The sequence below is a fragment of the Prunus avium genome, chromosome 7 (assembly GCF_965620075.1).
Source record: "Prunus avium chromosome 7, drPruAviu1.hap1.1, whole genome shotgun sequence".
Taxonomy (NCBI): domain Eukaryota; kingdom Viridiplantae; phylum Streptophyta; class Magnoliopsida; order Rosales; family Rosaceae; genus Prunus; species Prunus avium.
In genome coordinates, this window is record NC_142290.1 from 38,774,333 (window position 1) to 38,789,784 (window position 15,452).

At 39.4% G+C, this 15,452-nt stretch overlaps 4 protein-coding genes across 6 annotated transcripts; 2 read left to right on the plus strand and 2 right to left on the minus strand.

The window, feature by feature from the left end:
* Positions 1-285: 285 nt before the first annotated feature.
* Positions 286-4,540, minus strand: LOC110756842 (zinc ion binding / nucleic acid binding protein). Of its 3 annotated transcripts, none has more exons than XM_021958316.2 (3): positions 4,178-4,540; positions 2,088-2,353; positions 286-1,222 (listed from the first exon to the last, which is right to left on the minus strand). In XM_021958316.2, the coding sequence occupies exons 2-3, from the start codon at positions 2,325-2,327 to the stop codon at positions 410-412; spliced, it is 1,053 nt and encodes a 350-aa protein (XP_021814008.2). In that variant the 5' UTR covers positions 2,328-2,353; positions 4,178-4,540; the 3' UTR covers positions 286-409. The 3 variants fall into 3 exon arrangements, with proteins under 3 accessions (XP_021814008.2, XP_021814007.2, XP_021814006.2); XM_021958315.2 differs by lacking the exon at positions 4,178-4,540 and adding an exon at positions 2,516-3,084; XM_021958314.2 differs by lacking the exon at positions 4,178-4,540 and having other exon boundaries at positions 2,088-3,084.
* Positions 3,231-3,812, plus strand: LOC110756847 (PMP3 family protein At4g30660). The gene is made up of 2 exons (XM_021958321.2): positions 3,231-3,402; positions 3,527-3,812. Exons 1-2 carry the CDS (start codon positions 3,313-3,315, stop codon positions 3,665-3,667), a joined length of 231 nt encoding a protein of 76 aa, XP_021814013.1. The 5' UTR covers positions 3,231-3,312; the 3' UTR covers positions 3,668-3,812.
* A 355-nt stretch (positions 4,541-4,895) lies between the features above and the next one.
* LOC110756844 (F-box protein SKIP1) lies at positions 4,896-7,163 on the plus strand. The gene is made up of 2 exons (XM_021958319.2): positions 4,896-5,841; positions 6,375-7,163. The coding sequence occupies exons 1-2, from the start codon at positions 5,498-5,500 to the stop codon at positions 6,946-6,948; spliced, it is 918 nt and encodes a 305-aa protein (XP_021814011.1). The 5' UTR covers positions 4,896-5,497; the 3' UTR covers positions 6,949-7,163.
* A 3,816-nt stretch (positions 7,164-10,979) lies between these two features.
* On the minus strand, positions 10,980-14,986 carry MPS1 (multipolar spindle 1). Its single transcript, XM_088256113.1, has 10 exons — positions 14,550-14,986; positions 14,397-14,454; positions 14,114-14,263; positions 13,941-14,000; positions 13,628-13,707; positions 13,492-13,546; positions 12,864-12,977; positions 12,432-12,624; positions 11,699-11,769; positions 10,980-11,366 (listed from the first exon to the last, which is right to left on the minus strand). The coding sequence occupies exons 1-10, from the start codon at positions 14,715-14,717 to the stop codon at positions 11,176-11,178; spliced, it is 1,140 nt and encodes a 379-aa protein (XP_088112239.1). The 5' UTR covers positions 14,718-14,986; the 3' UTR covers positions 10,980-11,175.
* Positions 14,987-15,452: the final 466 nt, after the last annotated feature.

A 15,452-nucleotide genomic window follows, 5' to 3' on the forward strand; every position in this document is an offset into this window, starting at 1 on the left:
GTAGGCCCAAATTCGATTTCTTCTTTTCCCTTTTCTGTGCCGTCTGTGCTGAAGAAGAGGATTTGTTTTGGTATAAACCAGATTCGTGGAGCCAAATATCAGAAAAAGAAAAAAGGATTGTTGATTGATCAACTTGTTTCTTAATCTAATAAGTTCCTCTGATTCACAAGCCTTCAATATCATCAAATCTATTTCCTGGAATCAGACATCCCCATAAATCTTTTTAAGCATCAATTAGATTGGTTTTCCAAATGATTAAATTGGTTTTGGCGGTACCTCATCAAATTATATATCACAACCATATGAACTATAAAGAAAGAATAATCTGTGCCGCTACAACCCGAATTTGGAATAAAACGCAGGAAGTTGACATACCAAACTCATCTCCAAATTTTGCCCGTCTCCAAGACTAGTTATTCACCATCGAATGTGCAGATAACCTATCTGAATCTGCAAAAACAATTAAGGCAGTGTTGTTTGCTTCTTTGGTAAGATCAGCATTTTCTGCCTTTCCATTGGCATTAGTCCCTGATGATGCAATAGCAGTTTCTGTTGGAATCTTCTCATGAGCTTCTTTGGCCGCACCAGCATCTTCTGCCTCCTTACTAGCCTCCACTGATGATGCCAGGGAACTTGCAATTGGAACATTACTTGGTGTAACCTCCTGACGCTTCGCGATGTGCTTCTTCCCTGTCATATGAGCTAACATCACGTTTGGAGAGTAAGCACCAACTTTACACCTTTCACACCAAAACTTAAATTTCTTCTTTCTCACTGCTTCTTTTCTCCCCGGTCCCTGCACCACTTCCACCTCATCTTTGATCTTTAAATTCTCTCGACACTGGTCGTTCTCCATTGGCAGTTCCTCTTTTTTCTCTTTTGAAGTGCATGCATCCTGCATTTTCTCGTCTAAACCATCACTGGGGTCAAGCGATTCCCTTATTTCTTCGGGCTCAGAAAACTTTGCAGTTTGCTTTGACAATGGTGCACTACTGGAGCTCTTGCCCAGTTTCTGAGCTCTCAGTCTCGCTTCATTGGCCTTGTGCTTCTTACCATTAAGGTGCTGATTGAAGACTTTCTGACTTCTTGCACTAACCTGGCACATAGCGCAACTCCATATCTCCTTGGGTTTCTTCTTCAACCCAGTTGGAGGCAGCTCACTAGCACCGGCTGTTGGTGGTGTTTTCCGCTTGACTCCAGAAAGATTTGGGTCAGGTTTAGCCTGCAACAGAATACTTACACGCAGTATATAAAAGAGTCTTGATATTAAATATCTGATTGATGGTAAAAACCTCAACAGTATTTCCAATGTGAACTGCACCAGCCTCTCTGCTGCTTTCACAAATATGGAATGAACAAAAGAAAACAACTTGTTGGGTAATCTTAAATAGAAAAAAAATCAAAGTCGCAATAAAGTGCAGTTTACGAAATCCGCAAGATGTCAACTGTCAATTTTGAAATAGATACATTGTTGTTGTTGCACAACTCAGCCAACATATGATAACAGGAGTCCCCAAATTTGTTGTGCAAGCACAAATACTCACTTTTGTTTTTGGCCAAAAGTAATCTTCAAGGTGTTGAGTTAATTGCAAAGGAATATAGGTTTCCCAAGTTTTGACAAAACCCAAAAAAAAAAAGAACAAGAGACATTGTAACTCACACAAGGCTTAGGCCACACTAGAACAAGGGAAGGGATTGCTGCAAATACATAATGATGGAAGGTAGGCTTCTCCAAGTGAACCGACAAATGAAAAATCAATTTGCAAGGATCAGCAGAGCCATTAATTGAGATTGTTGTGTACCTTGATCAATTTGATTGATGTGTGTCAACTATAACAAAAAGTCATAGTAAACTTATGGAGGAAAACACAATCTAAGTAATAAATGACTAAGATGCTCCATTGGAACTGACTTTTAAAGTGCCTATCCACAAGCAAAAGGACTACCAGACCTAGCAAACCGATATAAACCTTGTATTGTGTCTCAATATCCCACCACCAGAAAGAAATGCAGTGTAAATAGAGATTAAAATTAAAATAAATCCAAAAAAAAAAAGAACAAGTAGAAATGCGGCGACTGACACTGACCAGTGGGATTAAGTTGTGGTTGTTGATGAGAGAAGTTGCGAAGCGGTCATGATCCAAAGGGTGGTGGAGGAGTCGGGGGTGGTGATCAAAAGCGAGGCCGTCGGCGGCGGCAGCTCTTCGCATAGCGATGTCTCGCTCGACCATGAGCTCTCTTCTGACCTCGGCTTCGAGAAGTCGCCGTCTCTCGGCCGCCATGATCTCCTCCCTGATCTTCTCCTTCTCCAGCTGGCGCTCGATCATCGGAGCCGTTTGTGTTTGTTGTGTTGCTGTTGAGAGGTGGAGAAAAGTGAGGAGTAAATGGAATTGAATTGGGTTTGTAAGCAAAATAAGGACGAGAGAAAAGAAAAGAGGAGAAATTAGAATGAAGAATGTTTTCTTCTTCTTCTTGTTGTGGTTTCTGAGTCTGAGCAAGAAAGAAAACAGTGAACCTCGCAATGCGTGTGGATGTTGGGAGAAGTAGCCGAGGGTGGAAGGCAGCGGCGGAGGCGACCTTTTGTCGAGAGATCGGAAGTTGAATTCCATGGAAGGGAGGATGAGGAGGAGGAGGCTGTCAGTAGCCTAAAAAAGATTGAACTTTTTGGGCAAAAGCAAAAAAGCAAAAGCAAAAGGTGTAGCTGTGTGTTTGGTTTCCAGGAGAGTTTTGGGTTTGTCATTTATAGTAAGAGTACTGGATGAACCGGTTGTTCACTTAATGAATGGCCTCATTTCAACGACATGAAAATTGAAACGGTCTTTCCATCAATAGATAGATACATACGTTGTTGTTGTGTTTTAGACAGTCACTCATACCCCTTTCATTTGTGTATGTGTGTATATGTCTACTGACTACTGACTACTGACTACTGTTACATTCTGACGCTATTTCTTTATTTCACGGCAGCCTTTTCATGGAAACGCATCTTTGAGTATTCCCTATAATTTATAAATAGTGTTGCGGCATGCCAGTCATTCTGGTCTTAGATGAGGTCTGTCTCTAAATCGTTGCATCAAACTACCAAGCAACAATTTTGATGGGCTTTGGCCCTGAAAATATATAATATGGCCCAGTAGTTGAGGCCCAATATTATAGGCAGAACCCAGAGCCCAGAACCCAGAGCCCAGAGCCCAGAGGCCAGGCAAGTCAAGTCAAGACTCAAAGACTCACTCTGTTTGTGGTTTGTGGTGTTGTGTGGTTTGATTTGGTTTGGTTTTAGCAAACAAGAAGAAGAGGATAGAAGAAAGGAAGATGCCGAGTCGCTGTGAGATCTTCTGTGAAATTCTGATCGCCGTGTTGATCCCTCCCTTGGGGGTTTGTCTAAGACACGGTTGCTGCACTGTAAGCCTTTTTAACCCTCATCATCTTATCCTTGTTGCACATCATAAATTAAAGATAATAAAACACAAAGTGTATGTAAGAGAGACTGATTTGATATGAAATGGTAAATTCGGTTTGCTTGCAGATTGAGTTTTGCATATGTTTGCTGTTGACTTTGCTGGGTTACATTCCGGGAATCATCTACGCTCTCTATGCCATCGTGTTCGTGGATCGCGACGAGTACTTTGATGAATACCGCCGTCCCCTCTATGCCAACTCCGCTTAACTTGTTTCCGTTGTTCTTTTATTTTCCCTCCCTCTTACCTTAATTTTATTATTATTATTATTATTATTATTATTATTATTATTATGTCTTTGTCTTATGAATTGAACTCTGTTTTTATCAAAAGGGAGGGATCTTTGATTTGATATTTGGTAGCCTTCTTTGTTTACATTCATTCATTCATTGTGAGTAGATAGAGTAGTAGTCACTCAGAAATCTGAATTTGTTGGATACACACATAGACACACACAACATGATTCATTCATTCATTCATTATTTCTCAACTTTCTATGTAGAGGTAGATGTATGTTTGCTGGACTGATAATCCTAGCATTTTGTTTTGTGGGTCTTGAAAGGAATAAGTTAATCTCAACATCTTCCTTCAACATAAATTTATTGAGTTATCCAATTCAATCCAAATCTTAGGCATTAGACACACACCAAATGTGACCCTCCTAGACTAGACTAGACTAGAGTAGAGTAGAGTAGAGTAGAGTAGAGAGTACAACTTACGAGTGCATGATGACTGCAAATCATAGGCTCGAAATCGAAAGCTGCCTTGTTCAGGTCTTTATGTATGGTAATGGTATGGGTAAACTTACACATTAGATTACACTCAGTTGCTTGGTTGTTGCGAGCAAGCCAATCCCAATTTGGAGAGCAAGTAAGTAATTGTGTTTAGGGTTGAAGATGATATATATATATAGCCCATCCCAGAGATATTCATAATGTCTGTCCATCACAAGGGAGGAGAATTGTGAATTTAGATAGAAAACAAGCATCAAGCCCTTGTGTGGGTTTCTATTTGCAAATCACTTGTATTGTAGCTCTAGGACGAGGACGAGGACGAGGACGAGGAGGGAGGAGAGGCTCCAACAAATAGATATGATATATTGACCTACTCCTTGAATTTAATTCCAGACAACATCTACCCGTCTACCAGTCTACCAATCTACCAGTCTACCAGTCTACCAGTCTCACTTGGAAGAGAGTAACATGACTTGACTACCATGTGATGTGATGTGATGATGATGAGGCACTTTTTTTCTTTTGCTTGCTTTTTTGACACAACCAAATGAGAGCATCTCAACTTCTCCCTCTCCCTCTCTCTCTCTCTCTCTCTCTCTCTCTCCGCCCCTCTTGTTGTTCCAGGGTAGAGTTCATCAAGCAGCAGCCTTTTGTTGAGAGATGAATTGCAATCTGCATGCATCAAGTTCAAGTTGTTACTTCAGACCAAAAAAAAGTTCTAGTTGTTACTAGTGCTCCTCTTCCTCTTGTCTTGTCTTGGCAGCTGCAAATATGATTATACATGCGTTCGGTTAACTTAAGCACGCTTTACTTCAAGGGGAAAGGAAAGGAAATCAAATTATTTCTTCACACACCAAAGTTATATACAACCCTTCTTTTAATTATTATTTTCTAATCGAATGGAACAATTTTATATATAATTTCAATCTCTCTCTCTCTCTCTCTCTTCGCAAACTATTGTCCTTACATTTTTACACGAATGGAATCATCATGTGCTCATCAAAAAGTTTTCATCTGAAAAGACCAAAAAACAAGCGGATCATGATTCATGTTGAGGAGCCGCCCTTGATCCTGGGATAGGATAGGAATAGTTATCCAGACATCCAGACCCAAAAAAAAAAGGGGATAGGAATAGGCATAGGTAGGAGAGTAGTAGTTAGCCACAACAGCGACACGTGGTAAGTTTTGGAACTATCTTCGACGTAAAATGACATCTACACCCATACCCATAGTCCACATATACATAACTTGCCCGTCCGTATTCCTTCTTCTCGCCCAACCCATCCAACCGGCAAACGTAAACTAATGGACACAACCAACAAGGAAGAAACAATGCCCGAGTTGGGATCGGACTGGGCCGAGTTGACCCAGGAGTGCCTGATCAACATACTGGGTCGGGTCAGCCTGGAGCAGCGCTGGCGTGGGGCGATGCTGGTCTGCAAGTCATGGCTGCAGGCGTGCAAGGAGCCTTGCCTCAACTCCGTCTTCGACCTCCAGCCTCACTTCGAGTCCGCTCGCTGGTGGACCCCGGAGTTTGAGAGAAGGGTTGATTCCATTCTCCAATCTGTCGTTGATTGGAGCGCTGGCTCGCTTCGACACATTCGTACCACCCACTGCTCTAATCACTCTCTCTCTTTCGTCGCTCAAAGGTACCCTTACACCCTATATAAATATGTATATCATCATTTCTATAACCAGATGAAATTTATTTATCTATTTTGAATTAGACAAAGCTGGGTATTGTTGTTCAATTTTGGGTTTTGATTGTCTGTGGCCTGGAATTAGTTGGGTTGGGTGCTAAAACTTTTTTTTCTTCTTTCTTGGTTATGTGTTTTCAGCCTGAAGTTCTGCTCTTGATTGGTGTATGGTGAGCTTAAGGTTAGATGTAGAGTTTTTCGTCAGGAAGGTTTGGATTATGAATTATGATGACTAGCCTAAATTGATTAACAATGTTTTCAGCATCTTCGGTTGGTTTCAAATTTCTTTGTTTTAGAGTTAAAACTTAGAGACTGACTGGACGGTGAAATTGTGTTTTTGCCAAATATTGCATTTTGAAGCTTCGGTTCTTACTTTTTATTTGTTAATTTGATTCATGAAGTTTAGCGTGTTGCCATCTTAAACTTTCCATTGGTTGTTACTGGTTGGTTGTAATTTAAATTGCCAAATCGGTATGTGCTTTTAGGTGCCCGAACCTCGAGGTTCTTTCAATCAAGAGCTGCCCGAATGTAACTGATTCATCCATGGCTGACATAGCTTTTCGGTGCCCCATGATCCGGGAACTTGACATCAGCTATTGCCATGAAATATCTCATGAGTCTCTGGTGTTGATTGGGAGGAATTGCCCAAATCTCAAAATCTTGAAAAGGAATTTAATAAATTGGTTAGATCCTTCCGAGCACGCTGGGGTTGTTCCTGACGAGTACTTGAAAACTTGCCCTCAGGATGGAAATTCAGAAGCTGCTGCAATTGGCAAATCTATGCCCGATTTAGAGCACCTTGAACTTCGGTTCTCCAAGGTATCAGCTAAAGGGTTTGCTTTGATATCTGTAGGATGTCCAAATCTTGAGTACTTGGATTTGTTTGGGTGTGTGAACTTGACCAGTCGCGATATTGAGAATGCAACATCCAATCTGAAGAATTTGAAGGAGATTAAAAAGCCAAATTTTTACATCCCCAGGTCAGTGTTCCATACAGAGAGGTATGGCCATTGGAGGCTGTATGACGAGAGATTCCAGACAGATGTTTTCAGAATCTAAACTGCTAAGCTTGGAAATAAAATATGTATGACCAAGTCTATGGTGATCTGATCAATTGTGGGAAAACATATTGTATATGCTGGTGTGTGAAGCTCTTTAAAAAGGTTCTGTATCTATTTGACTTCTACTCATCTAAAATCTTGTCATGTTCAGATTTTATGGAATTTATGTATAAACAACCATCGAGTAATACGAATGCTTCCTCCTTGTAGTTAGTATCATACTTTTAATTTTGCAGACAAGTTGAAGAAATGTTAACCATGTTTCTGCCTTCTTTTTTAACATAGCCTTGTCACTTGCTTTTTTGTTTCTGTTTTTTCCGTAGTATTGATATGCACTTCGGTGAAGAAAGAAATGTCTTCCCTTCTTTCTTTGCTTTGCTTTGCATGAACAACAGGGAAAGAAGGAAGAAATTTCTGAGATAATTCTTCAATAAGTGATGTTCTAGGATGTAGATAGAAGCAGGTTAGGGCAATGGATTTAAAAAGAGGCCTTTAACATGAATGAGTTTTGTCACAAAACGTCCACATTGAGTCCTAAATCATGTTTGCGAAGTCACCCAAGCAATTAAAATTACTACAAAGAAAATATAAGCACGGCCAGTGCCGAGAGGAATAAAGCGAGGGTGGGTTTAACTGGTACAGAGCTTGCTGCATTATGGTTGGTACGGGGGCGCTTAAGGTCAGAGGCACCACCATAGATTGCCCTTGCTTTCTGGGAAGTCCTTAGATGATGAACTTGATGCATTCTCCCATATCGTCTTTCATGGATTTTTCTACTTGATCTTGTCGTCATTTCATGTATATCTGCAGAGCTTATAACGATATTAATTAGGGAAAAGAAGGACGGGATCAATTGAGCTATGAAGACAGAATTTTTATGCTTACCCTTAACCTTAAGTTGATCATGCTGCCTGAGAGGTCCAGAATCTCCAGTTGTAGGAGTGAAAGCGCTTTCACATGTAGACTGAGCCAGGAGGCACAGAATGGAAAAGGAGCATATGACTAATTCTCTCCTCCTCATGTTCTCTCAATTGGGTTCTAATTTGTAACTAAGTTCCACAGTTAGGAGCTGAGGAAGAGGGACACTTAAATAGACTTGTTACTCTCTCTGTTTAGAATTAAGCACTAACCAAAAACAGAAAGGAAAAGGAAAAGAAAATTAAAAAAGTTGAATGGGGTTTTCGTGGCCAGTGGGTAAAGACAGATTCTAAAATAAAACTGGCATAAGCGTGATCCATGTGTTGTTTTGCACTCTCCAGAGATTAAGTATTGATTCACAATGCGGGTGTAAAGCCATACAAGCACTCCTTTCTTAAAGGAATAAAACAGACCCTTTCTTTCTGAAAGCAAGATGAAGAAATCAATTTGAAAAATGTAAGCGAATGTGATGCCTTTGGAGAGGCCTCAACACAAAGAAAAGAGGAATGGCTTTTCTCAAGTCTGTAAAGTCAAAGTAATTCGATGGGTGGAAGGAAAGTATGTATACTATATAAACCAAGGAAGCTGGCTACCTCTGAAATTCCTCCGACCAAGTCTAAATATACAGTAAATAAATACTACCCGGAACTAATAATTAGTAATTAGGAGGGCGGCGGCGGTGGTCTGTGTATTAGAGCAACTCCACCCATTTGCCCCTTGCCATGGCAAGGGGGGGCTAGGGCAGCCACTATTCACGTGAATAGTGGTTGCCCTTGCAAATAGTATATTTTGTGTTTCCACCCGTTGCCATGGCTAAGGGCAATTACTATTCATTTTGTTGTTTTTTTACAAATTTTTTTACCTCAATAATTAATTTGGATAATATTTTCGGATAAGATTTTTGGTGTGGGAAGTGAAAAATATGACTAAGTATTTATTTTTTAAAAATCTGAATTTTTTTGTTTTTTTTCCCATTTTTTTTATAAAAAAATTGTTGCTGACGTCAGCAGCCCTCGTTTTGGACCTCAGGCTGAACTGGGCTTCGGGCCAGCCCGACTTGCTGGGACCCGCACCTTGCCCGGGCTTGGGCTGACCGCTGGAAGCTTCATTTTTGGTTTTTCTCCCCCCAGCCCAAGGCTAGGGGCTCCGCCGAACTTGCTCTTAAACTAATTGGTGTTGTTTGAAGAGATTGTCATGTTGTCCTCGAGGGTTTTAACAATCAGACTCAGTCTCAGTCTCAGAGGTCATAACTATTTGAACGACATACATGATACATGGATGGTGGATTAAGCTCCGACTCCATGTATGTATGTACCATTCATATTATTCTAAGAAAAAGAGATGTGACAATGACCTTTTCTTTCACAAAGGGATAAAAATATGCTAGTTGGGGCTGGAAATTTGATTCTCATCTTCGTGTTCAAGGAATTAAGAGCATGTTTACATAACCAGAATGGGTAGCATGGGAGTCATTCCCATTCTGAAGGGTGGGATTAATCCCCGCTCATGGTTCGGCTTGCCTTTGGCTACAAAGTGCTTCCAACGAGTTTCGAACCCCTGACATCGAGGCATTAGGTAGCTCGCTAGTTGGAGGTGGCAGTTTGCCAACTATACAACACCTTGTGGTTATTCCGGATGACTCCTTTGTTTACTTACATTGGCGAAATAAATAGTAACATGGGGCACACAACAAATTTGATTCTTGATTCCTGATATTAAAGAGATTTCATTTTGGAGAGGGGCGGTGGGATTGGAGAAGGGTGAAAGGGAATCAAGTTTTTCATGCCTAAAATACCCCTTACAATTTTATTTTTTTCATATGAAAATTTGTAGTAACCTTTGAAGAAAAAAAACATATTTTGTTTAAGGGCATTTTCTTAATCAAATTGTTTTTCATTTCGTTTCATGATGGATAGTAAACATTTTAATGGGAATGAACTCTATTTTCATTCTGATTCATGATAGTTGGTAAACAGCTTAAATGGAATGCATGACTCCAATTCTTGGTTAACCCAATTCCTACTTAACCCGATTCATAGTTACACTGATTCTTGATTAATAAACATGCCCTAATAAAAGGAGATTGATTATCGGGAATGGGTTAGGAATCGTAATTCAACTTTCTAATTGAAACAAACATTATATTTCAAGCTAATATTGATGATGATTGTTGTTGGAAACAAACATAATATTTCTAGCAGATATATATTATATCCAGCTCCTCCTATCCTATAACAGAAAGAAAGAAAGGAGGGATAATGAAGAAAGAAAACAAGCGACAGGAAGAGAAGGTGTCATCTGAGTTGGAATGGCGGATGATTTTTTGACACGAGGAACCTTTGGAACGCTACGGGTTATTTTCATGTGAACCCCAAGCTTAAGCTTCCGAGTTGTGTGAAGCAAAGTACTGACATGGTAATTTGTAGCTGGCAGTGGTGGCTGCTGCTGCTGCTGCTCCCCAACAACAACCGCCCTAGTAATAGTACTAGTAGTTGTTGTACCACCTCCATTTCCATCTCCATGGGCTGAACTTGGAAGCGATTGACAGAATATTAGAAGAAGAAGAAGAAGGAGCGAGAGACTGAGTACGCAGCGTGATTTCATCTCATTCAACATGCCTGCCTTCTTGCTTTGCCCTGGCCTGCTCTGCTGCTGCTGCTGCTGCCAAGCGCTAAGCAATATGCTAAATAAGTTCTACTAATTCACCAATGCTATATAACATATGGATATTATATATTAGACGCCAAAGTTGAACGGGCTGCATGAATAGGTCACTTCATGGGGGCAAAGGTGTCCAGTGTAATTCAGCCGAAAGCTTTGAATATCTTTGACAATTAATTAAACAAATAAATTTTAAGTGAATGCGGTTTTCATATAGGAGAAGAAAAGGAAGATGCCATGGGCCCATGCCACAAGGAAGGAAAGAATCCCAGTGAAGAAAAGGACTAGGCGCACAAGCGACGACAATGAACCATTTCTATCGACATATCAGTAATCTATATTATCTTCACTTCACCCATCAGTAAATTATGCGTGTCACCACGGCATCTATTATAGACAAGAAATGAAAGGAATTAGCATTATCATTTGTGATATCAGCTAAACGTCGCTCTTATCTTCTTTGAATTGCTTGCTAAAAAGATCCTCCTCAACCAAAAACAGTGTTTGCATTTGTGTTAAAAAATAGGATTTGGAAACCCAAAAAATATATGTACAAAAATTCGTTCAAATCGGAAATCTTGATTTGTTTGTTTTAGAGTGAGTCTCATACTAAAGAGTACAAGAAAGAAAGAAGAATTGGGGGCAGTCAGTGGTGGGACAACAGGCTATCAAGAGTTTCGCGTTTGAGCTTGTGCAGGGACATATTTAGGCCGACATCTCTTGCCAACTCACCTATGACTCGTTCCATGTATAACACATAGACCCCATTTCTGCTTTCCAAAATTTGTAATGCCTTGCGTGCGTGAACCATTGATGCTACCCATTCTTCAAAGACCACTGCAGTATCACCACAATCATCAAAATTATTTCTCCGGTCAGTCAATATGCCTATGCTTGATCTAAGACAATCTATCTAGTAAAAGAAAATGTTTTGCAATATGTCTGCAACGTAATCTGCATAGCTGCATTATATTTCCTTAAATTTCTTTGTACAAAAACGGGTGCTATGCATGCTTATGCTATGTCACAGGGGTTTGTGAAATTCTGTTTGGTTTGGAATGATCTTGGAATTGTTCAAATTCAATCTGGCGTGAGACCCAAAAACAAAAACAAAACCAAAAAGATTCTTAAAGCTTGTGAAATGCGTAGCAATTAAGAGAGTAACTCACTGGTGTCAAAACCTTCATCCTTTGACCATTCTGATAGGTAATCGGATACCAAAAACTCTGTAAGCTGGATCCTGTCATACGCATAAACAGATGAGAGAGGTTAATTTAAACTTATTACAAGAAAGTCATATCAGAAACTCATTTCACTGGGAAGAGATGTATGTGGTCACAGTTCAAGATTATTAAAACAAGTTCCCTACACCCTCTAGAGAAGTGTGGCCAATTAGATTGCATAAAAATTTCATGTGGTTTACCATCAGAAAATATAATTTTCCGCATAAGGTCCTAGCCACTCTATAACTTGGCAATAATAGTGGCTGGTAGAAGTTAGAACAATCCACTACAAAGATAATGCAGGTTAAAATTATGCAACTGACTCAGTAACCATCCACAATTTTGCAGACTCAATGGAAGAAAAGCGAAGAGGGTAGGATGCCTTCTTGTCTAGTGAACTAATGAATCTCTAACAGATTTTGGCCACTCAAAGGAGGAACCTGAACTTTCTATTGTGACGCCTTTCTATTCAAATATTGGGATTATAGATGCTCGAACTAGGTTTTGTACCCAAATTGTTGAGGAATATGAGGATGCTGGATTCAATTAATAGTTCTCATGTTTAAATGTTACTGAAAAGCAAGTTGGGTTTCAGGCCCTAGTGCATAAATTTTTTTACAAAACCAATGAAAAAATTGGAGAGATGATCAGTCAAGAATGTATTTTGTAGAATACTTACAGCATGAACATGCATTGATGCATGTTTGTAAAAGCATCATCAAATGGATCTGCGAAAAGGAAATTCTCTGCAAGAACAGAGATTCTCTGAGTTACTAAGAATAATGCACGTTGACCAATGTAGGGCTCACTTCCAAGCTTTCGGATCAAGTGCTGAACGAAAAACTGAGCATCAGGTTCAGAGTGTTTTGATGCTGGAACAAATGATTAGTAATATAATTAGAGAAATGATATATTAACAATCAAAGATAAAGCGTAAATGTAAGATCATATTATCCTTGAAAAAGGAAATTATAGCCAGCCATAATGCAATATGATGAATGGTGAATGCCATCATAGGGTGACAAAAATATACAATTTTAATTAATTTTAATATATGCAGGAATATAATGCTGAAAATATTAACAGAACCCAACCACAAACAACAGTTTACCGTTTCCTTGCAAGGGGCAACACATCCTTCTAACCAAACGTGTGATTAAGCTGCTGATAATTCCTTCTATGAGTTCCACATTCATTGCCACTGATAACAGGTTCTTCAATGAAGCTTCAAGAAATAGACATAATGCATTTAGAAAAATATATACAAGTAAAGGTGGCAGGTGATGGAAACACTGCAACCTGGAAAAGGCAAAGAGAAACTTAAGAGATAACAGGGCATTCCCACACTGCCCAAATTATTACCCACAATCACGGATGTTCCATGTGGTTATGCTAAACAAACCCAAAATGAAGCTCAATGTATCTTCCAGAATCTAAGCAAAAATTTCAGCAAGATTCTTGAGACCTTTATACTTAATTTGTAGTTTGTTTTCCTGCGTTTATAGTCAACCTATTATCTAGATATATCTTTTTATTTTGACTATGGAATAATTAAAAAAGTATAATCCCCTTCAGAAACACTCTTATCAGAATTAAAGAATACAACTAAACGAGGTTAAAAATTTGGATACATTAATTCAGTGAGTCTACTCTATAGATAGCATTAATTTGGAGAATTCTCAGAATGTAGATACCATTAAACTCAGATAATCAGAAGGAAGAAATAAAAAATTTGCTACCTAAAATAAAGTCTGCAGCTTGGTGCGACCAATTTGCAACATTGGCCTCCTCCACCTGAAATTCCAATAGATCAAAGTTAAAATGAAAAGGTATGATTACATAAACACCGCAATAAAAGTAAGATGTGGATCTAACAGGAGAATTAGTTTCACAAAGCTCCACAAGAAAATCGACTGAGGCCCTAAGCTGCTCCATTTCATCTTCACTGTTTATGTCTGCACTAGAAATTACTAAATGCATCAAACCAGATTATACAAAAGCAAATAAATTATATTTTTTAAAACCCTAAATTGCTAAGCTCCTATATATTCAGTCACAAAATGGATGAATTATATGCCAGAATAAGGGTAGGTATAACATATATTAGGATTATTAGCCAGAAAATTAAATTAAAGCCAAATAGGAGTATAATTTGAGTTACACAAGTTGATCATAATTATGTATTCACCTGCAAAATGGTGTCGCTGGGATGAACTACTTGTTCTTCTTCTCCTTTCCTTAAAACGTACTGTGATTTTATTTTATTTTTTGAAGAAAAGCAGTTGTTAGAATTAAAGAAGTGCATGCATTATGCAGAGTTGATCAGAATACGAGAAAGAGGATGCGTTGATGAGGACCAACCGTGTCTGAGAAATCTGCGTCGCAAGACATCATTGAATCTGCACTGAGAAGGATCTGGAAGCCGCTTATTAGGGCTTAGTCTCCCCAAATTATCAAAGAAATAACACTTGCAAGAAGCGCTTTGCGGGAACAAGTCACACTGCGAAGCATCTGAAACCGAAAAGACAGTACAAGCTTATGCATAAACCTGTTAATTAAGTATTAATCACGCATGAAGAAAATGAGATAGAGAGAGAGAGAGAGAGAGAGAGAGAGAGAGAGAGGCGTAAGCTAGGAGGAGGACCTTCAGCTTCTTTGAGATCTTGTCGGAGTCTCAAAAGCTCTTGCTTTCGCTCCTTAGCCTGAAGTACAACTCAGTTAATTAGGTTCCGAAAGCAATTTAACAAAAATTGTGATCGAATCGGAAGGTGTGTGCGTTGAAAGAGACGAGAGAGACCTTTCGCTTCCATCGGAGAGTGTCGGATTGATCAACAGGAGGAGGAGGAGGCTGCTTTTGCTGCTTTTGAAGAAGCTTTGATCGGAGAAGAGAAATGGCTACGGCTACCCTCAGCGACTGCTCCTCCGCCCCTGACTTTGTTGTTCGCTCTTGTTCGCTGCCTGACATTCTCTCTCACTCGGGCCAATCTCGCGGGAAAATTCGCTCTTATTTTACTTTCTATTTATATTTTTGGTTATTTATATTTTTGGTTTTTTATCACAAATGGTCCTTTGGGTTTACAAAATTATCACGAATCGTCCTTCAGGTTTTTTTGTGACACTAATAGTCCTTTAGGTTGTCATCCACCTGCTTTGTGAAATACTAATCTCATCATTCCACTCAACTTTCGACCAAACCCAACTGTCAGAACCCTTTCCCTCCATTTCCTCATGGTCCTTCCATTTTGGCGCCCCTGTAGAATATAACCAATCAAAAAAGTAAACTTCTGAAGAAATTGAAACAATCCAAGATCAAGAGAAAGACCAACAATGGAACTCCAGAGAAAGACCAAACTCATGGATCAATTGAAAAATAGAAGTCCTGCAAATTCATTATCCATGGCACATCAAATACAGAGTCCTCAAAAAACCATTGAACCACATCAGTACTCAAAAAACCAGTGCACCACATCGAAGACATCAATCTTGAGCAAGTCCTAACACAATATATCAAAACAAATTCCCAAATCCTAACACAATACATCGAAATGAACTTCCCATACAATACATCAAAATGAACTTCCAAGTCCTAACTCAAACTCTCCATGGTCTTCCTCTTTTTGCTGGAGACTTAAGTCTTTTTTGCTAGGTTTGTGGTGTCGTGCCTTGGTTTGTTGAAGAAGGTTGTGAAAGAGGAGGCTGT